This window comes from Mustela lutreola, chromosome 2 (assembly GCF_030435805.1).
Source record: "Mustela lutreola isolate mMusLut2 chromosome 2, mMusLut2.pri, whole genome shotgun sequence".
Lineage (NCBI taxonomy): Eukaryota > Metazoa > Chordata > Mammalia > Carnivora > Mustelidae > Mustela > Mustela lutreola.
Genome location: NC_081291.1, coordinates 209,958,744 through 209,980,089, shown reverse-complemented (window position 1 = coordinate 209,980,089; position 21,346 = coordinate 209,958,744). Strand labels below are relative to the sequence as shown.

Here is a 21,346-nt window from a genome sequence, read left to right as displayed (position 1 = left end):
TCAACCGCTATTATTGTAGTTAGCACCCTAAATATCTGTATTTATAATGTTGCAATGGTTGTGCAACAGTTTGGGGGTGCAGGCCAGTGTATTCAAATGCTGCAACACTCATTTCTCTCTGTGAAAAGAAGAACATATAATCAGATAGAGATATGCCTGTAGACCACAGTGACTCCTGGAAAGTCTTGAGTCTTGCTTCTTGCCTAGGATCTGATCACTGTGTTCACCGTGTTAGTTCCCAGAAAACCCTAAAATGTGACTGGTAAACCAGATGTTGTCAGGATCCTTGGGGCCTGACACAATTGCAAGTTAAATGAAAAACAAAAACAAAAGTGGGGAGAAAAAAAAAAAAAAAGGAAGAAAGAAAGAAACCCTCCCAACTTAGCCATGGCCGATTTCTTGCTTTTTCCCAGCTATTTTTTAAATGATCAAATGACCATAGTATCTATGGCATTCTAAAGATTGCAGGGCTTGTGAGTCATAGCCTTATTTACAGGAACGATGGGGAAAGTCAGCATGTTCAGTACTCACTCCATTTTTGAGAAATGAGCCGACCAGAAGCTGGGGGCAGGGGCCGGGGAGGACAGTCTCTTTCACACATAATTTTACCTGGTCCTGCTATCTCTTTATCTTTCCCTTTCCAAGAGTCCGATCTGAGAGAACAGCCACTGCCCGGACATGTTCCGTGACAGACAAAATTGGGTCAGAGAAGCCGATTGCTAATGTGAATTCTTCCTCTCATTCCGCTGTTGAAAACCTTGGTTCCTCCTTTATTCCATTCCCACTGGCTCGGTGCTTCGGCTCAGAATTCTTGTCCTGAACGCCTGAGTCCAAAAGCAGCCAATAACGAGTTTTTAGAAGACAGACTCCAGAGGGAACAACTGTGTGTTCTGGCTGGTGTGACTCAGGCCATTGCCTCCCCATCGTTATCGTATTATCTACACTTGCAAAGCCACCCACACACAAGGACTGACTAGGAAGGGATGTTTCCAAGGTTTCCAAGAGCAAAATGAAACATATGATTTTAACACTGTAACCTAAAACCTTTTTGAGTATAAGATCTCTCTCTTTGAGGGAGCATTTGTTGGTAGCCGTGAGAAATAATCTATTCACCCAATGATGTAATATGGACAGTCAGAACTGGAAGGGAATTCAAGGAATCGAATGGTTCATGCTATCAACATCATGGTTACTTCACCTCGGATTATGTGCATTTTGAGTTTCTACGTTCACGTGTGATTGAATTTCACTCCGGCTCTGATTGTTATGGTTCTTTAAAATAACAAGAGGGGTGAAAACATTGTCTTAGAAGTTCGAATTGCTTCAGAGGATTCTCTTGCCCATTCTAGGCTTGGAAACTTTGAAATGTTTATTAAACATTTTTTAAAAGGTGGCGGGTAGAAATAGTCATGGAAAAGCAGGAATATTTGTCATCAAATTAAACATATTAATGGTGACTGTGAAGGTAGACTCAGTCTGTCTTTTATTCTGTCAGGACACACAATACTACTGAGGGTTTATTATTCTCTAAGGAGAAAAATATTCATTGAAATGAATTATCAAGTAAAATGTATGCAATAACCTATGTAACTAACCCCATCTTCAGACTTTCTGGCCAGCTAGCCAAATACATACAACATAAATACCCTCTATAGCATTTCCAACAATGGAAGGTAAGGTAACTTTAAAAAGAAAAACTCTTAAAACATGTCACTGTAGAAGATAATGTGTTCACAGGTTACTCCCTGTGCTTAAAATTCAATGACTTCCTAATGCTTTGGGGATTAAGGCCAAAATTTTTAATGTAATCTTCAAGTTTCTGCTTTATTCTACAAACTCATCCCAAATCACACTCTCCCAACATCTTCATAATCAGCCACATTAGTCTTTCTTCAAGGCTTTGAATATGCCACAGGGCCTTTGCACATTTTCATTCTGTCTAGATGCCTTCCTCCACCTGCCTCCACTTGTGTCTTAAGCTCTTATTCATCCACCAGATCTTCGCTCAGTACTTATCACCTTTAGGAAATCATTCCAGATTCCTTATCTCAGTTAGATTCTCTTTCATATGTGCATTCATAAAGTATGTTTCTTTTCTGCTTGGCATTTACTTACCTCATTTCTATGGTATATCTGTTATCTATTGCTGCATAACAAATCCTCTTGAAATTTAGTGGCTTCATACAACAAACATTTATTATCTCTTGGTTCCTATTAATCAGGATCTAGGAGCAGCCGGGTTGGGTGGTTCTGGCTCAGAGTCTCGTTACATTGCATCAAGACGTCAGCCAGGGGGTGCCTGGGTGACTCAATCAATTAAGCATCTGACTCTTGATTTCAGCTCAGATTGTGATCTCAGGATTGTGAGATGGAGACCCTCATTGGACTCCACACTGGGTGTGGACACTGATTAAGATTCTCTCTCTCCCTCTGCCCCTTCCCACTTTCCTCTCTTAAAAAAAATAACAATTTAAAAAAAAAAAAAAAAAAAAGGAAAGAAAGAAAGAGAGAGAGAGAAAAGATGATGTCGGCCCACTATAGTCATTTGAAGTCCTGCCTGGAGATGGAGGGACTGCTTCCAGGTTCACTAGTATGGCCTCAGTTTTCCTTACCATGGGGGCCTCTCCAGGACTTGCCTGAATCTTTTCAGAACAATGGAAGCCGGCTCATCCCAGAGCAAGTGATCCAAGAAAACAGAAGAGAAAGAAGCCCTAGGTCTTTTATAACCTGGTCTTAGAAGTCACATACTCTACTCCTCCATTCTGTTTGTGAGAAAGAAGTCTTCAAGTCCAGCTCACAGTGAAGGGCCGGGAAATTAAGCTCCACATTTGGAAGGGATTTTTGGATATATTTTAAGACTAACCCAAGACTACTTTTGGGTAAATGTCTACCTCCCTTACTAGACCAAGGGTATCTTGAGAATAGGACCCATGTTTCTCTTGTTCACTGTTGTATCCCTGGCACCTTCTGGAATGCCTGGCAAAGTACAGCATTCAGGAAATCGTTAAAAGAATGAATTAAATGATAAAGGAATGAACCTTTGTATTTCAATCCCAGTGTTAGGGAACTCTGGACAAATTTTCTAATATCAGTCACTGGTTTTGGATATTGGGTTTAATTCCAGCTACCTCTCAGGCTATTGTAAGAATTAAACAATACAGCCTATATAAAGCACCCAGCACCATCTGGCACAGAATGGGGCTCATTAAATATTACTTCTCATCTTCTTTGTTTCAATGACATAAGCAGACTCCCCAGGCCACACGGACTCTGCTTCTCGCATCCCTCCATCACTCCCAGACTGTGACTCCACTTCCATTGCTACCATTCTCTGTCTTGCTCCCTGCTTCCTATGCCCTCCTGACAATTCCTCGTCCTTCTGGTATCTGTTTTGTGTGACCCATCCCATGTTCCGCAACCACGTGAAAGATCTTTAAACTTTCCGCATTTCAAATCGTTTTTGTCCAAACTACCCCCCCACAACCAGAGCCCAGTGGAATTGCCCAACTTAATTTTCCACGACCCCCCATGCACACTCTCCAAGAAGACGACTTACTGCCCACAGATGTGTAGCCCTTGCTCTGTGCTTCCCAACCACTGTCCTTCTGCTTATGCCATTCTTTTCTTCTTTGAGCGCCTACTATAAACCCAATTTATCTTATTGCATTTGTGTTTATTCATGGGTTCCAGGAACTAGAGTGTGTGCTATTTCTGTTACTAAATTGGAAACACATCGAAGCTGGGACTATGCCACTCATTCTTACATCCTCTATTGTAGTTCCTCTGCCCTGCACCAGGAAAGAGTATAATAAACTTCTGTTGAATTGAGTTTGGATTCTAGATGGTTTTTATTTCCTTATTTGTACCACCTTAATGATACATCCCAGCCCAGTACCAGAATAAGATAGAGCAACATGGTCTGCCCGTACCGATGATGAGAGATTTGACGTCTAGCCACACAGGACCATGTTCTTTTCACATCTACATAAACTAAAGGACCTGCAAACAGCGACTCTTTCGTAGAGCAATTGCAGGATGTAATACAGGTTACATTTTCCTTTAATTCTAGCTCCAATGCAAGTATTTTCACCTTGATATTAATAGGACCTCTATGCTCATTTTTAATGCTCTGTAACATTTTCATTATTGCTAGTAGCAAGAATACAGTAAATGTATTTGAAGATAGAAAATCCTTAAATTATTCTGGGTATCGGTAATATGCAGCAGTAAGTAAGATTGGGGGAAATCTGTCAAATGAAGAAATATATGGGACTGACAATGTAAAATATTTTACCTTTGGACTGCTCTGGTAATGCTTCAAAAGTAGATGATGTTTTCATATTTTCAATGAATAACACACACACACCTAGGGAAATTCTTACTTTTGAGTCATGAATAGATACCTTTTGGAAGCACATAGTAAACTTTCAGGCTGAGACTGGCACAGACATGAAAACTATTTATTCAGTGTCTCCTTAATATATTACCAGTAGTGTTCAAACATTTTGACAAACAAAATTATTTTCGTTCTGATAGACCAAAGATATTTTGGAACTATATTTCCCTGTTCCTCCCCATTATCTATAAGGGGCCATGACTGCTTGAATTCTGCAAATAGATGTAACTATCTTCAGACGGGCAATGACCAAAAACGAATTCTTGTGTGTAAATGTTGGTAACATACTCTTCTTCCTCCCAGTTCATTAATCCTGGATTTATAGAAACTTAGTGGACAATCCCTCCTTTGTATTAGTATCTATGAGCCTTGGGGTTACTAAAGAAGGAGGTTCTACCAGGATAATAGAGACTTTCATTTTTGGTCAAATGTTAAACCAGCTTCAGGGTGAATAGGCACATGTAACATTGAAAACTTTGAGATCTATCTAAAAGCTGTATTTTACAAATGAGGAAATTGAGAGTCAGGAGATAGAAGGACGTCATGGACTCCCCAGCACATGGCAAGAAACTTGTGACCCCGCAATGTCTTCCCAGTGACTAGGCTGGTCCTGGGTGTATCAACTTTGTCATCATGGGTACATTGGGCCAGATGATTCTCTGTAGTTGGGGTGTTGTCCTTGCATCACTGACCTCTAGTCTCTAGAGACCAGTAGCAACCCTTTAACCGGGTCATGACAACCACAACAAAATGCCCCTAGACTTTGCCACATGTCCCCCCGGGATAAAATCTTCCCCTGTCCCATAATAGCTGGTCTCTTCTAAACCATCATACTGGCATAATCAATTATTCTCTTTTATGTTTTCTGGAAAATACTTTAAGATGTTGATGCATCATATTAAATATTAGAACTCTGAATGATTCCTGTGAGAAACCACAGTCTTTCCAAGAAAAGGGACTTCACTGCTTATTTCACACATTCAGATACAACTAAGAACACAGCCTGACTTGGGGTAACCAAACCCAACTAATTTTTAGCCTAAGAGAAGCTCAGAAAGAGACAAAACACAGACTGACAATTTTGATTCATGTTTAATGAAAAAGAACTTACATGAATAGAAATGGACACAAAACAAAGAGATCAGTTTGGGGAAAGACGGTGAAAGGTGGAACAAGGGAAAAATCCTTTTATTCCTGAATTTATTCATATATCCTACTTGTTATTCCTGATCCAAAATATCTCCTCAAATCCAAAACAAAGTCATAGTTACAGTTTTGTGGATGTTTTCATGGGAACTTACCAAAGTCATGTCCAAACCATACTTTTCCATTCCCCCCCATGCCCCCAGAACACACACAAGCAAAGGCAGAGATGTTTACTGGTTGGTAACGTGGCGTGAAAGAAATGCAGCCTTATCAGCATTTTATTCCAACAGCAAGTTAGCACTGGCAGATGTGTTTTTGGCACAAACATGCTTTCTGCTAATATTTTCATGAGAAAGCTTTTATGATAGGCAACCATTTATTCTTAGTACGATCAATCATTGAGGGATTAAACCTAACTCTGGTGAACATAAATATGTGTGCAGACATTTCTGACTTCAGGTCCAAGCACAGTTGAAAGAGTCAAGACGTGAAATTTAAAGATACATGGTTATGAACCTGTGGCAAGCCTCTCACTGGTTTGTTTCATGGCTCAAATCTGTTCAAGATTCTTAGACGAGTCAGTCAATATTCTATTTTCCTTCATTTTGTACCCTGATGTACAGGGTGATCACATCTTCCTAAAGGAAAAAAAAAAAATCTTTGGAAATGAATAATTGATCTCTGAAAACATATTATGGCCATAGGTTTGCTTTAATCATCTTATTTCAAATAAAATATCCCTTCTGTCAAACTCGATTTGGCAAGCATTAAATTCATTATAGACGTTTGCCACGTGGGTAATAAAAAGGAACAATAAAATTTTACACACTAGCCCTTGAAAATAAAAATCTTTTGGCCAGCACACAACAGTCACCAACCTTCTATGCTCACACTGAATCATTCAAAGTTAGGACGAGCCCTGTCTCTTCTGATACTGTATTCTAAGTTTCTCCAGCTGTTCCACACATTGGGACTGAGCCAACTTCAACGTCCGGTTCTCCTCCATCAGCACCTCGAATTCCCGAGCCAGCTGAGCGGCATCCACCTTCTCCTTCTCTGCCTGATCCAGCTTGGCGATGAGCTCCTTTCTGAAGATCCAGGGGATGGGTGAGGAAAAGAGAACAAGAATTTTTTTTTTTTAATTTCTTTTCAGTATAACAGAATTCATTGTTTTTGCACCACACCTAGTGCTCCATGCAATTCATGCCCTCCTTAATACCCACCACCTGGCATGGCCCTTCCTTTCACTACATCTGTATCTTCGGGGTAAATACCCAGTAGAAGAGCACAAGAGTTAATGCAAGCAAATTAAAGGGTGCAGCGACAGCATAATGGAAGCAGAACGTTTCCTTTGGCTTTCCTGAATTTCACCATCTCTACTGGCTTCCAGTGACTTCCTTTTAGCTTTTCCAACTTCATGATTTTTAGCCACCTTATTTTACTCTAGAACCTCAAACAGACACCTCCAAAATACTAAAGAGAGACCAAAAAAGCTCAATGAGTCCTTCAATGGTCAAAACAAAAGTGATTTTTTTTTTTAAAGAATGTAACAGATCATAAAAATTGCAACTAGTTTAGGGCAGAAAAAAAACCAAAAGTGAGTTTCTTATTTAAGATGGGATCTGTTGTCCTGTGGGTAGAAATATAGTTTGTCTCTTACCTTGTCTTTGTCTTCCAAATTCAAATACTGTCTTCCTTTGTTTTCTGCTTCAGAGCTTAACAAATCTTTATTAAGCTTCTTTGAACTAAAGAATCCAACTCCTTCCTACAAATATTATTTTCCATCTCCTTCCTTGCTGCTTATGTGTATTGTGCAGCCCTATTTAACAAACAATGTATCTACGTTTCATGCTGGCCTGACTCTAGAATTCAGGAGGTAGGCTAAGGTTATCGGAAGGAACTTGTAGTGATAAGTTCTTAAATTCAGTTCTCAGTAATTGCGTGTAAATAATTCGTTGATATAAATACATATAATAAGGAGCTGTAGATTCCCGTTCTATGTTTAGATTCATCAAACATGACGACCCAAAACAGGTCCACTCCCCTTATGTGAGTTAATTAATCCTGAACTAGATCTAACCAAATTCTTTGCCTATAAACATGTGTAAGATTTCCTTCTCTATAGGTAAAAGCGTAAGAAACCTGGAAGACTGCCTTAACCAAGTGACCAACCTTGACCTCACCAGTAAGGAGATAAATAAGATACCGCCGGCACCAAGGACACATCCTTTTTCTGGTATTTTTGCCAAAAATGCATACACTAGACAACCTCAAATTGATGGAAATTTTTGCAAAATTGCTAGCCTGTAGTCTTCAAATTGCTAGCCTCAACTGTTCCGTATTTAAGGAAACTAAAGAAAAATGACAACTAAGTGCAATGTACAATTCTGGACTGGAAAAAAATTGCTTTGAAGGACATTGTTCAGAAATTGATGCAATTTAAACATGGATTAAGTAGTAGTAATGCATCAATGCTGAAATTCTTAATTTGTAATTATGGTACTATGGTAATGAGAGAATGTCCTTATTCTTAGAAAATGCTGAAGTACTGAAGCATTTAGAGCAATGGGGCATGATTAGATAGATAGACTGCAGACAGATAAATATCTCATCTCACTGAAAGAGGGAGAGAGAGAGAACACCAGTAGTATGCAATGTTGAGTATATAATAAAGTACAACTGGAGAAGCTTTGAATAATTAGTGAATCCAGCAAAGGATATACGTCAGTTCTTTATATCATTTTTGCAACTTTGCTGTAAGTTTGAAAGTATCAAAATAAAAAGTTACCCAGGAAACGGACAAAACACAAATCAGAGTTGAAGTTCTTGTATATTCGTCCTTCACCCCATGCACTGCCTTGTGCACCGACTTTGATGACCACTGATCAAAACTAGGCCTTGGCAAGAAAGTGCCCAAAGGGGACAAAAGGAAGATAAGCTAGAACACTGCTATATAAATACAAAAGGTTTCTTATTGCTCTTTGAATTTTCCATGGTATTTAGAACATAAAGGCTCTTAATAAATACTTGCTGAATGAATAATTAAAGAGTAAGATACTTCAGAGACAAATCACGTGTATTTTAAAAGACGAGGAAATGGGAATGCACAGTGCTTAACTTATTGGAAAAAAATCACCTAACTCATAAGAAAGAGCCAAAAATCAAACCTATCCTTCTCATTAAATGTTTATGGCTCTTTGCCTCTAAGCATAGTTTAAGCAGGAAATGTCAATAATTAAGTATTAGTAAAGTTCCTTATGTAACTGTCCTAGAGAAATTAATAAGACTTAAAACTCAAATGAACTGTGTGACACAAATAATTCTCATCGAAATAGAGTTTTGCTTTCAAATCATGGTCTGGAAATTGGGAGTACCAGGTATAACAACAGCGATGTTTGTGGCTCCATATCTGACCTTGCTTAAAACTCCTCAGGACATCTGTTATTAGTTTTAACTGATAAGAAAAGATAAATCACAAAATCACAGAATTTGCAACTAAAAGGAATGATCATGATGTTCTAGTTCAGTTTTCTTGTGTTGGAGAAAGTCAGTAATAATTTCTTCCTTACTGGAATCAAGAGGGCTCAAATGATAGGTTTATAAACTAGTTTGATGTATCTGATAAGCAAACATATACATATTCAATGAATACTGTCAAAATGTATGTTGTCTTCTGTCCAAGACATATCTCTATAGATATATTTATGTTCATCCATTAGAAAATCATAATTAAACCTTGCATATCAAGCTATGGAGACAATCTTATAAACAGATGATCTGAGGAACAAATCAATATCTATAATTGGCTAAAATGTGGCCCTGCCTTTGACTGTGTGTTTATCATTTCTAGCACTCCTTTCAGTGTAATATGATAAGGGGGTAGGAGGCCATCATTACAGGAATATTATTTCCTTTTTTTTTAAAGATATTATTTATTTATTTGACAGAGAGAGGGAGATCGCAAGCAGGCAGAGAGGCAGGCAGAGAGAGGAGGAAGCAGGCTCCCTGCTGAGCAGAGAGCCCGATGTGGGGTTCCATCCCAGGACTCTGGGATCATGACCTGAGCTGAAGGCAGAGGCTTAGCCCACTGAGCCACCCAGGTGCTCCATGGAATCCTATTTCTGAAATCAAGAACCTATAATACAGTTTCCAACATGATGTACTTCAACTTTGGAAAGACCTTGACCTTGGGTCCATCAGAGATCATCAACCATCCCCATCCTATGCCATGTATGCCTGGAAAAGTTTTTGTTTGTTCATTTGTTTTTGTTTTTTTACTACAACAAATGGAGGAAGGGAAAGTGCAAGTGAAGAGACCTTTGAAACTTCGTGGAAACTAACTCCAAAATTAAAACATGAATTCACCTGTTTCTGGCAAGACCACTACCATTGTTCTTGGGACTTTCAAAGATGACTAAGACATTTATTTGGAAAAGACAAAATCTAAGATGTTTTTGCTATAATGAGCTAAAGAGTTCTGGATAATAATGTGATAAAATACTATCTTCATCATGGGAAGAATTTTATTCTAAATAGTGATTTAGACTGCACTATTGGTGGTTCTTAAAAGATGTGTGTTCTAGTACAAGCATTGATGCACAGGAAAAAAGAAGCAGATGCCTCAAGATGGTGAAAAAGGATGTGAAAATCTACCTTCATTTTATGTGGGTGGGGGAACAATCAATGTTATTGAAATGGAATTGCAAAGCACAGTCTAGACTGTGGTAATTGAAGCCCTACAAATGAATAATGCATAAGAAATAAATGTATTACATCATTTGGGAGCCAAAGGGCAACACTTCTTGCAGGAAGAAGTGAGATTTGCTCTAGAGTTTCTCTTGGCACAATTAATCTTTTGGGCGGGAAAACTCTTTGTTATTGGAGGCTGCTCTATTCACTGGCATCACAGAAGGTTTAGCATCATCTTTGGCCTCGATTCACTAAATGCCGGTAGCATCTTTCCCCACCCCTGATGATTACAACCAAAAATGTGTCCAGACATTGCCAATAACCAGGGGTCGGGAACTGAGGAATTGGTCTAGTTAAGAACCACGACCCCAAAGGAAATGGAGATTTCCCCTATTGATCACCCCACAAAGAGTTAATCCTGGAGGGGTGCCTGGGTGGCTCAGTGGGTTAAGCCTCTGCCCTCAGCTCTGGTCATGATCCCAGAGTCCTGGGATCGAAGCCCACATCAGGCTCCTTGCTCAGTGGAAGCCTACTCCCTCCTTCTGCCTAATGCTCCCCCTGCTTGTTTGTTCTCTCTCTCTCTCTCTCTCTTTCTCTCTGTGTCAAATAAATAAATAAAGTCTTTAAAAAAGAGAGAGAGAGAGAGTTAATCTTGGAATAGGAATGGATGAAAGGCAAAATTTTCCTCATTCTACTCCCCCAAAGATTGGAGCCTCTTTCCTTAGCCAGGGAGATCTACTTAAAAAGACACTCTCATTGAGAAGTGGTAAATATTCTGTCCCTTTTATTATGGTTCCAGGCAGAGATTAGAAGGAGAGATACTGAGGAATGAGATTCTAGGTAGAAGACTGAACATCAGATAATTAGGTGGCATCAAAGGCCAAATCATTATGACTAGGGTATACGCTGGTACTGGGTGATACTGGGTGACGGGGTTCCATTTACTATTGCTTTATGACAACAAATTTGCTAATTTCTGGAGGCTGTGTAAATTTTTTCAAAGAATTTTTTTAAGTGCCTGGAATATAAAAGTGAAGTTTGGTGTTCAATGTTTTCTAACTGTGATACCATTTTTCAAGGAAAATTTCACCCTGAAGTGAAGCAAATAAAACCGACCAGATAGGACTTTCTCTGGTTGGTCTTTGGACAGTTCCCTGTGTGACACCCGCTCTATTCCCAATCTTTGAAATGGTCCCCAGAACATAGCTTAAACATCTCTACCATCAGGGATGTCCTAAAGAAATGACTGTTTCTGGTTAAACATAAAAATCTATCACTATTGGAAAATAAAGAACAAATTAAATGTCATGACGGAAAACAAATCCTAACAGGGCTATTTTCAGGCAATGCTGTTACCAATCACATATGCTCCCTTTTCCCCATCCTGATATGTTTCCCTCAATGAGATGTTGCTCTTTCAATCACCGTTTTATGATATTTTTAAAAGATCTGAAGATAGGGGGTCCTGGGTGACTCAGTTAAGTGTCAGACTCTTGGTTTCAGAGTCCCAGGATTGAGCCCTGTGCCAGGATTCCCACTGAGCGGGGAATCTCTTGTTCTTCTTCCGCTGCACCCCCCCCTCTCCATTCATGTGCGAGCTCTCTCTTTTTCTCTCTCTGAAGTAAGTAAATAAATCTTTTTAAAAAGAGATCTAAAGATATAGGTCTGATATTTTTATGTTACCCCCATATTTTTATGTTTTGCCTGAACCCACAAAAAATTATATAACAGTTTTTTCAATTCCATAATAACCCAACTGGAAAATGGGCAAAGAATCTGAATGCACATTTCTCCAAGAAGACATAAAAATTGCCAAAAAGCCCATGAAAGGATGCTCAACAAAGTTCAGCTATCAGGGAAGCATCAGTCAAAAACACAATGGGATGTCATTCTGCACCCACTAGCCTGGCTATAACCAAAGAGACATAATAAGAGTCAGCAAAGGTATGGAGAAATCAAAACCTTCATACCTTTCTGGTGGGACTATAAAATGGTATAGCCACTTTAGAAACAGTCTGACAGTTCTTCCAAAGATTACCCATTGAGTTATCACATGACCCAGCCATTCTAGTCTTGGGCACATACTGACGTGAACTGAAAACATACCTCCACACAAAAACTTGTACTCAGATGTTCCTATTTAACCAAAGGGCAAACAATCCAAGTTTCCATCAACTGATGGGTGGATAAATAAAATACAGACTGCCCGTCCAATGGGATATTGAGTATGAAAATTATGCTACATACTACCACATAGATGAACCTTGAAAACATCATGCCAAGTGAAAGAAGCCAGTCGAAAAAAAATGGATATTGTATGACTCCATTTATATGACATATCCAGGATAGACAAATCCACAGAGAGAAGGTAGATGAGTGTGGACCAGTGGCTTGGAGCTGGGGAGAAAAAAGGGGTTCAAGGTTTATTTCCTGGTGATGAAAATGCTCTAAAACTGTCAGGGTGGCAACACAATTCTGGGAACATACCGAAACCCAGAGTTATCTTTAATTATGTAACATTTTTCATCCTGACTTTTCTAAGAGTTTATCTCTCTTTCTGACATTCTAAGTCAATCTTTTAAATACCCCAGCATCTGGCACACATTCCACATATACAGAAGACAAATGGCTTCTCCTTTAAACAAGATGAAATACCCTATCTGGAGCAAAGCCACCTTTACTAATTGTAAATCTGGTTGTAGATCTAATTGTAGCTTAATCATATACTTTAACTTGCTGTCAAAATATTGGTGATAAATTCCAGAAGTCATAAAATGTCTCCCTCTCACTTTTTCCCATTACATCTACAAAAAGACTGTGTTATATTTTAAAAGCTGAGAAAAGCATGTACACATTCCATTTTATTATATATGCAATTTTACAAAACTGCTGGTTCACATTCAAAAGGCCTAAAAAGAGGCAGAAATAATAGTAGGAATTCTGGACAGATGTCAGAATTCTTGGTAAGTTTTTAAAGCCTTCAATAAAATCGTCATTTTTTTCAATTGAGAAGGAAAAAAAAATCCAATAAAAGTAAGAACAAGCTTTTCATACATCAAATGAGCCAGAAGTGATTCTTTAAATTAAATTCACCTCATGCTGAGTTTATAGTCCAAGAAAATGTTTGACTCTCTTTATCTATCTAATAGACATGATTTAAAATAATGGTTATAATCAACTCTTCTCTCGCCTCTGCAAAGTCTCCCAAACTTGATCCAGGGTGACCCCCTCTGGAGATGAGAGAGAAGTTCAGCTTCACCTGTCCCCACATGGTTCCACCAAAGAAAAACTCTTTTTAAAATACCTGAGTGAGCACCTCTCCTTGGTCTAGCTCATGCTAGCCAATCACCAAAGACAACATAATTGCCCACACTTTATGAAATGAGGGAAATAAATTCACATCCAAATCATCAAAACACAGAGAGCTAATGAATTGGTTCAGATCCATTTGACCTAATTTATCTTGCTTGAACACAAAGAATGTCCAGGAAAACACCTGTCATGTAATGAATTTCTGCTTCAGTAAAGTGTTCATGAAAACAGTGATCACCAGGAACGCCTGGAGAACCAGTCTTATTTATTTATTAAATAAAATATATACCATCCTTCCTATTTTTAACAATTTATCTTAGCAATTCCTTATTGCTGATATTGACTCTGTATTTTAAATATGGACCCTACAAATTACAAATGACACATCTGTTACAGTGTTTGTATACATAGAGGGTATTACCATGTCTTATAATTAGTCACTTGAAATCACCCTCACTCGTGTTTGACTCTATGCACGTGTCCCTGCTCGGTGGTTGGGACACAACGAGATGTTAAAAGGTGACCATATTTGTAGGGAATTCTGCACAGGCAGAAAGTCAGGACATAAAGTTAAATAGATAACTACTGATAACACCAGCCCACAAATATGCCCCAAAAATCATTCCAGCGGCTCCAGGGTGGCTCAGTCGACTAGTTGGGCTTCTAGCTCTTGATTTTGGCTCAGGTTATGACCTCAGGGTCATGAGGTCCAGCGCCACCCTGGGCTCTGTGCTCAGTGTGGAGTCTTCCAGAAAGACTCTCTCTCCTTCTCCTTCTGGCCCTCCCCCAGCTCGCTTGCACATGCCTGCTCTCTTTCTCTCTCTCTCTCTCGAATAAATAAATATTAAATCTCAAAAAAGAAAAAAAAGAACCATTCTGGAGTGTTTTCTTTCACCCAGTAAGAAAGATGAACCCCGTGCCCTGGTTGGGCAGGGATATTGGCTAAGATCTCCTTGAGAGTGGCGTTTGGGCAGGCAAAAAGGAAGGACCCAGTGCTCCAGACCTAGAGCTTGTTGTGTGAGCCAGGGCACAGGAGCAGGAAGAGTGAATAGGCCAACATAGCTGAAGACTAAGGATGAGGTAGAATATTCCACAGGGGTGCTAAGGCCATCCTGAGCTAGAGCTTACAAGCCAGGCCAAGAACTTGGTGTCCTTTTCCAGCAATGTGAAACCATAGGCAGGGAAACCAGTTGACCAGGATTTGAAGCAGCAGGTCCTAATCCCAAATAGCAGAATCAGGAGTGGAGAAAAAAGAATTTAAGAGACTTTATTTAAAAAAAAAAAAAAAAGAAAAGAAAGAAAGGAAAAAAAGATAACAAAAGAATTTGGCCTTTGCTGTACATCTAGCCAATTATTTAAGAAGAAAGTTGAAGAGGGGGAGGAGATAACATCACAGTTTCAAGAAAAGTCCGAAGTTCGAACAGGCTTAGGGGAAACATAAGATTAGTTATGCAGAAACAGCAAGGATATGTTTTCAATAAAAGACCATATGAGTCACCAGTACATCTTATCCTATTTTTTAATGAAACACACAAATATATAAACTTACGAAACATACAATTTAGTGGGTGAATTTGGCATTGCCAAAAAAAAAAAAAAAAAAAAAAAAAAAAAGCCATCCATGGATTAATTGAAATAGGCCAAGTCCTCCAATACTTTCAATCTGAAGAGTTTACAAATAGATACATGATTACCTGTTTTTTCTGTCTAAACAGCACAGTTCACAGTTTTCTGTCTAAACACACACACACACACACACACACACGAGGAGATACATTTATAGGCTACTGATTATACAAGTCCTCCTTTGACTTCCCCATGGGTATTATTAATAAGCTTCTTCAGCTCCTCTAAGAGGCTTTTTTAGGACTCAGATTGTGTGCAAATGTGCAATCTGAGCTTTCCAACCAATTTATGAGAACTCTCAGATCAAAACCAAAGTCTCAGATAAATGAGGGGAAGTTGTGTTTTTCTGATGTCCTCATAAACATCTTTTCATCCCTTTAGCCATAAGACCAGGGGTGATTTTATGTTAGAAGCACAACACAGAAAGGAAGTAAGAAAAAGATTGTTAACGGAGAGCTCTTAGAGTAAGTGCAAGGTCTAACCCTACAACCCATACCACTCCCCACCATGTTACTCTGTCCAGCCACCATTCTGGGGGAGGCAGATGGGGGAGGGGAGCTCAGGGAGGGTCTTAACAGAGTCCCAAGAATTTTATAAATTTCTCAAAGCATATTTCACTTGCTTTGATTTAAAAACAAGGTAATAAATGCATACCACGTATCACTTCAGGAAGAGAAAGTGGAAACAAAGTAGAAAGTTAAGGAATCAAAATGTGTTTTGATTAACGTCAGGCTCTCAGCAAAACCTGATTCAGCATCTGCATCCCACGTACTGTGCTTGGCTTCAGAAGTACGACGGTGAGCATCACCTGGCTCTCCCTGCATTCAGGGATCAAAAGCACTTAGCAATTACCATGTAGTCGGAGATGCAAATATTAGCCAAAAGATCTCACTAATAAATACATAAGGATGGGCTAAGCAGTGCTGGGGTGACAAGATTTCTGAGGCTTTGAAAGCATGAAAGAATGGGGATCACTGGGGTAGACACTGGTAGAACCGAGTGCAATTAAAAGGAGGAGAATTCTGCAAGAAAAAGCTACGTGTGATTAAAATTAGAATGCTTTAATTAATTTAATTATTAGGATTCTATAATTCCCTACAGCAGAACTGGAATGCTAATGGAAGCTATCAGATTAAAACAAACAAACAAACCTCCTCGGGCTACTGGACTATAAAATGCAGTTAGTCGACTCATATATTTACATTATTCCAAAGATCTGTCTTACAGGCTTCCTTACTTGACTTGATGCGGGAACTCCTCCATTAAGCATCATCAAAATTCCCTCCAAGCCAAAGTGCTCTGGGGCCTTTGGGCACATGCACGGGGAGCACAGTGTGACTCTGGGTGGTATTCTGGTATTTTTAATTTCTTGAACTAAAAATGCTTATTAAAAATTTAAGTTTCGGGGGGCACCTGGGTGGCTCAGTGGGTTAAGTCTCTGCCTTTGGCTCAGGTCATGATCTCAAGGTCCTGAGATCAAGCCCCACATCAGGCTTTCCGCTCAGCAGGGAGCCTGTTCCCCCCACCCCCCCACCCCTCCACCCCCGCCTACTTGTGATCTCTCTCTCGGTCTGTCAAATAAATGAATAAAATCTTTAAAAAAAAAAAAATTAAGTTTCTGTATGAAAAAAATTTTTTAAAAATTTTTTTTAATTTAAGTTTCTGGTCAGAAGTCTTCCTACTGTTCTTCTCAGTACTCCATAAAGTAAAGCATTTTGTCTTCAGCAGTCCCATTTGGATCTTTTCTGTCATCAAGCATGATATCCACAGAAGTGGCCTAGTAACCTCTGACCCCCTTGCCCCCCTCCCTCCCTCTCACCCTCAAGCTCAGCCCGTTCCTTCCCTGCCTCCCCCAGGGCCAGGACCAGCAGACAGCACTCCGAGGGGGCAGTACTCACTTCCTTTCCTCAAGCAGAGCGATTTCTTTTTTGACCTCATTGTATTCTTCCGCTATCTGGCAGTGCTGTTTGAACACCTGCATGGATTCCGCGGAGTCATGGCAAGGCGGCAGAGGCTTCACAAACAAGAAGAAGCAGAAATCAGTCCATTTCTTCGCATCAGAATGTATTATCAATGATTTCGCTCCACGGATGTCCTTTAGAGGGATTTTTTTTTTTTTTTTTTTTTTTTTTTTTTTGCGTAAGAATAGCATTGTTGGTCAACACTGGACAGAGTTTGGCTGATTCTACTAGACTGAAAATAGGGAGGTGGCCTGACGTTTCCCCACGGTCACCTTCCGGTGTCGTTCATGGGCTTTCTCAGGCCTGTAAAAATAGGTCATCTAATAATTCCCTACTTCTCCCCAGAAATCTTAAACTCCGCCCTGGAGAAGGGCAGTGGTGGGGGGGAGTATTTCAGTGGTCTGCTTTAACCATCCCCTGCTTTCGACACCTGCAGCCCAGGGACATAGTCTCATCTTGGGCAATGGAGTAGCCCTACGAGAAAGGTTCTCTTCTGAGAAATGCAAACAAACTGAAGAAATGTTGCTGGGCTGGAAATAGAGGATTAACAAACCCCATGAAAGACCCAAACCTCAAGTGAAACAATGCTTGTCACATGTGAGGCCAAAGAGAATGTGGATTTTTGTCTTTTTTTTCCTCTCTCATCCACAAGGAAAATAAAGACCAGGAGGGAAAGCCTTTAAACCCTAAACATGTGGAAAATCCTACTCCTTTCCAGAAGTTATTTTTTAAAGAACTAGCTTTCCTTGAGTTTGTAATTCTAATTTTTACTTTGGAACATATTATTAAAAACATTACCTTAAGAAACACTAGCTAATAGTCTTTTAAAGAGTGTTTAAATCACAATAATTCACAGAAAATGGCATATACGTCTCAGAAATAACAATTTCATTGCTGAGTGGGCTCTCTGGTTAAATCCTTTTCTTGTTATAGTCTATATATCTAAGTATGTGTCTGACTAAGTAATATTTTCACTAATTTTATATTCAGAAATTAGGAAGTGATGCATTTCTTCCTGTTTTCTCCTCTCTTTATATTCTTTGAGGACAAAGATTTCTTCAGGTATTGTATTCAGCAACCCCACCCAGGATGTAATAGAAATTCTATGAAGTTCTATAAAAGCCTATAAAGTCTGATCAACAAATAAGATGACCCTTCTTATTTATCATGAGGCCTCCGATTAGAGGTCTTCTAAAGGAAATAAAATTTGAAATAAATTTGCATAGAATTTACCTCCATGTGGAACATTTCATATCCAAATTCACGGAAAATCTAATAATAATTGCATTATGGAGCATCTTTCCCTTCTGCCCCATGAACACATTTACAACATGAACTCAGCCTGTTGGAACCATTATCATCTCTCTTTATAGAAATAAATTGAAAAGTACTGCCCAGTAATATTACAGTATAATGCACCCCATGAAACAAAGCTCTTGCCAAAGGAATTCAGAACTCTTGGCTCCTCTGGTCTATGTCCTAGAAATCACCACCCCCTCATCAATTTTCACCTGTTACCCTGGCAGATTACCAGGTATAACAGTAAGGAGAATGAAAACAATTTACTCCGGGCACCCTGGCCAAGTTGCTATTAAATCATCTGTATCCTCTGTCCTCACTTGAAAGCCCTAAGACTCTTCGCATCCTATTTCCTGTCCTTACAAACATCATGTAGACTATATTCAGCTCATTCCGTAACTTGCCACCACTTGTAGGTCCCTGAGTCACAAAATCAGCATAGTCACCTATGTGACAGCCAAAAGATTCTAGGATTCTGTGCAAAGGGTTCATGTCCTTAAGAGGAAATAAATGAATGTAGCCATGTACAGGAAGAAATGCCCTTGGCTGCTATGATCAAGAAGGAAAACTGAAAGTTACATATACGTGTGTCTGTGTGTGAACATACAACACTATGCCATAAAGTTATATATATAATTTTTTTAAGTTCACATATATAATTCTCTTAAGAAGAGAATATACATTTACATATATAATTTTCTGAAGAACAGAGTGCTTTTCCCCCCTTAGCTTTCTACTTTGCAATCCATTTTACTAGTGGGAATTTTTTTTGTCTGTTCTGATTTACTGACACTTCTTAATTGTGGGAAATTTGAAGATATTACGTATAGGTAGTGTGATCGTGCTGCTAAGGGTATTGAGGATAAGGACAATTTCAGAATAGATTCAGTATCCTCATATGCTCTTAGAGGATAATCATGCTACTTACACATAACACTATTTTCAAGATTTCCCACAATTAAAAAGTAGTGCCAATTTAAAAAGGAAAAGCCAAAAATACTTAGTGTTCCATATCTCAGGGAAAAAAAGAATGCCAGGTGTCACTTCAAGCCTTCAGCTCCCACAAGCTCTGACTTCACCCAACCTGGCATGTAACTCAGCACCACTTTCAGTTCTCTCAATTTGTATGAAAGCATTAAAGACCAATAGAGTAGGTTTTCTGAAGCAAGGAAGGAAGTTACATTGCACAGCCCACCACAACATTGTAAAGTCATTTCATTAGATGCCGGGGGCTGGGAGAGAAGTGGGGGAAATGAGGAGCTATTTAATGGGTATAGAGTTTCAGTTTTCCAAGATGAAAATGTTCTGGAAGTTAGTTGTACAATAATGTGAATAGACTTAACATTACTCAACTGTACACTTAAAAAATCACCAAGAAAATGTGCTATGCGTTTCCACCACAAATTTAAAAAGTTAATGCAAAAAAAGAAAATTATCTTTAGAGCTTTCTACTATCCCTACTCTTCTGTTTTTGTTTTTTTTTTTTTAAGATATTATTTATTTATTTGACAGAATGAGAGAGATCACAAGTAGGCAGAGAGATTGGGGTAAGCAGGTTTGCTGCTGAGCAGAGAGCCCAATGCAGGGCTCGATCCCCGGACCCTGAGATCATGACCTGAGCTAAAGGCAGAGGCTTAACCCACTGAGCCATGCAGCTGCCACCCCACTCATCTTCTAAGAATTGCTGTAAAGATTCACTTCTAAGAATTGTGGCAAGGATTCGCTATCTGAGGCTCACTTCATATGCAACCTAATGCTCCCTCCTTCCCAAATTTCTCCCCAGGGAACTTAAAGTTTCTCATCCCTTTATGTCTACAGTCATTCATCACAAACCCTAAATGTCATTAGACAAAACAAATTACCCCTGGCAGCAGGATGCACTGTCGTTGGAAGGCATTGGACGTTTATTCCAGCCAAAGAAACTCATCAGAGCATTTTTAAAATACATACGGTTCCCATCCCAACACAAATTCTGATGAAGAAGAGTATTAAGATATTTAGGTTTAGGGGAGCCTGGGTGGCTCAATTGTTAAACGTCTGCCTTCGGCTTAGGTCATGATCCCAGGGTCCTGGGATCAAGCCCCACATCGGGCTCCCTGCTCAACAGTAAGCCTGCTTCCCCCTCTCCTGCTCCCCCTGCTTATATTCCTTCTCTCTCTGTCTCTGTCAAATAAATAAATAAAATCTTCAAAAAAGAGAGATATTTGGTTTTATACCACCCCCAAAAAAGTATAGCTATAGGTAATGACATTTTGTTCTGTACAATATAAAACACTGTCACTGCTTGTCACTTGTGTTTGCATGTTTGTGTGTGTGTAGCATCCCAAGGTCCTCCCTGAGGGTGACTCTCTCTAACCTTCTTATAACCCCACAAAATAAGAGAGGACATATGACCACCAGCATTCATTGAATAAAATGAAAGTGTTTGCCTGAGGAAACAGATTCTTAGAATTTAAACACAAGAATTGGGTTTCTGGGGCAAAAATGGAGCTATCGATGGGTTTATATCATGTGATATTTGAAACACTGGCATTCATGAATTAATCAGTCATGCATAGGTAAAGATAGCATTTTAACACATGTTCACACTGAAAACTAAAAAATAATGTAAGACAATACTGGTGGTAACGAAATGAAAAAATCTATTAGCTATTTTTTTTTTGAAAATTTTTTTGTTTGTTTTGGTTTTTTTATTTTGTTTTGTTTTGTTTTGAGATAGAGATCACAAGTAGGCAGAGAGACAGGCAGAGAGGAAGGGAAGCAGGCTCCCTGCCGAGGAGAAAGCCCAATGCGGGGCTCGATCCCAAAACCCTGGGATCACAACCTGAGCCGAAGGCAGAGGCCCCAACCCACTGAGCCACCCAGGCGCCCCTCTATTAGTTTCTTGGGATAAAAATTAACACATATTTTTGCTTTA

At 39.3% G+C, this 21,346-nt stretch overlaps 1 protein-coding gene across 2 annotated transcripts in view; it reads right to left on the bottom strand.

Moving 5' to 3' along the window:
* Positions 1 to 5,469: 5,469 nt before the first annotated feature.
* MAP3K7CL (MAP3K7 C-terminal like) overlaps positions 5,470 to 21,346 on the bottom strand; it is a 38,499-nt gene continuing 22,622 nt past the window's right edge. For both annotated transcript variants that reach the window (XM_059164557.1, XM_059164558.1), the window contains 2 exons: positions 17,068 to 17,183; positions 5,470 to 6,630 (listed from right to left, as the gene is read on the bottom strand). In XM_059164557.1, the coding sequence (XP_059020540.1) occupies positions 6,450 to 6,630; positions 17,068 to 17,183 (297 nt within the window). In that variant the 3' untranslated portion in view covers positions 5,470 to 6,449. The remainder of the gene's footprint in view (positions 6,631 to 17,067; positions 17,184 to 21,346) is intronic.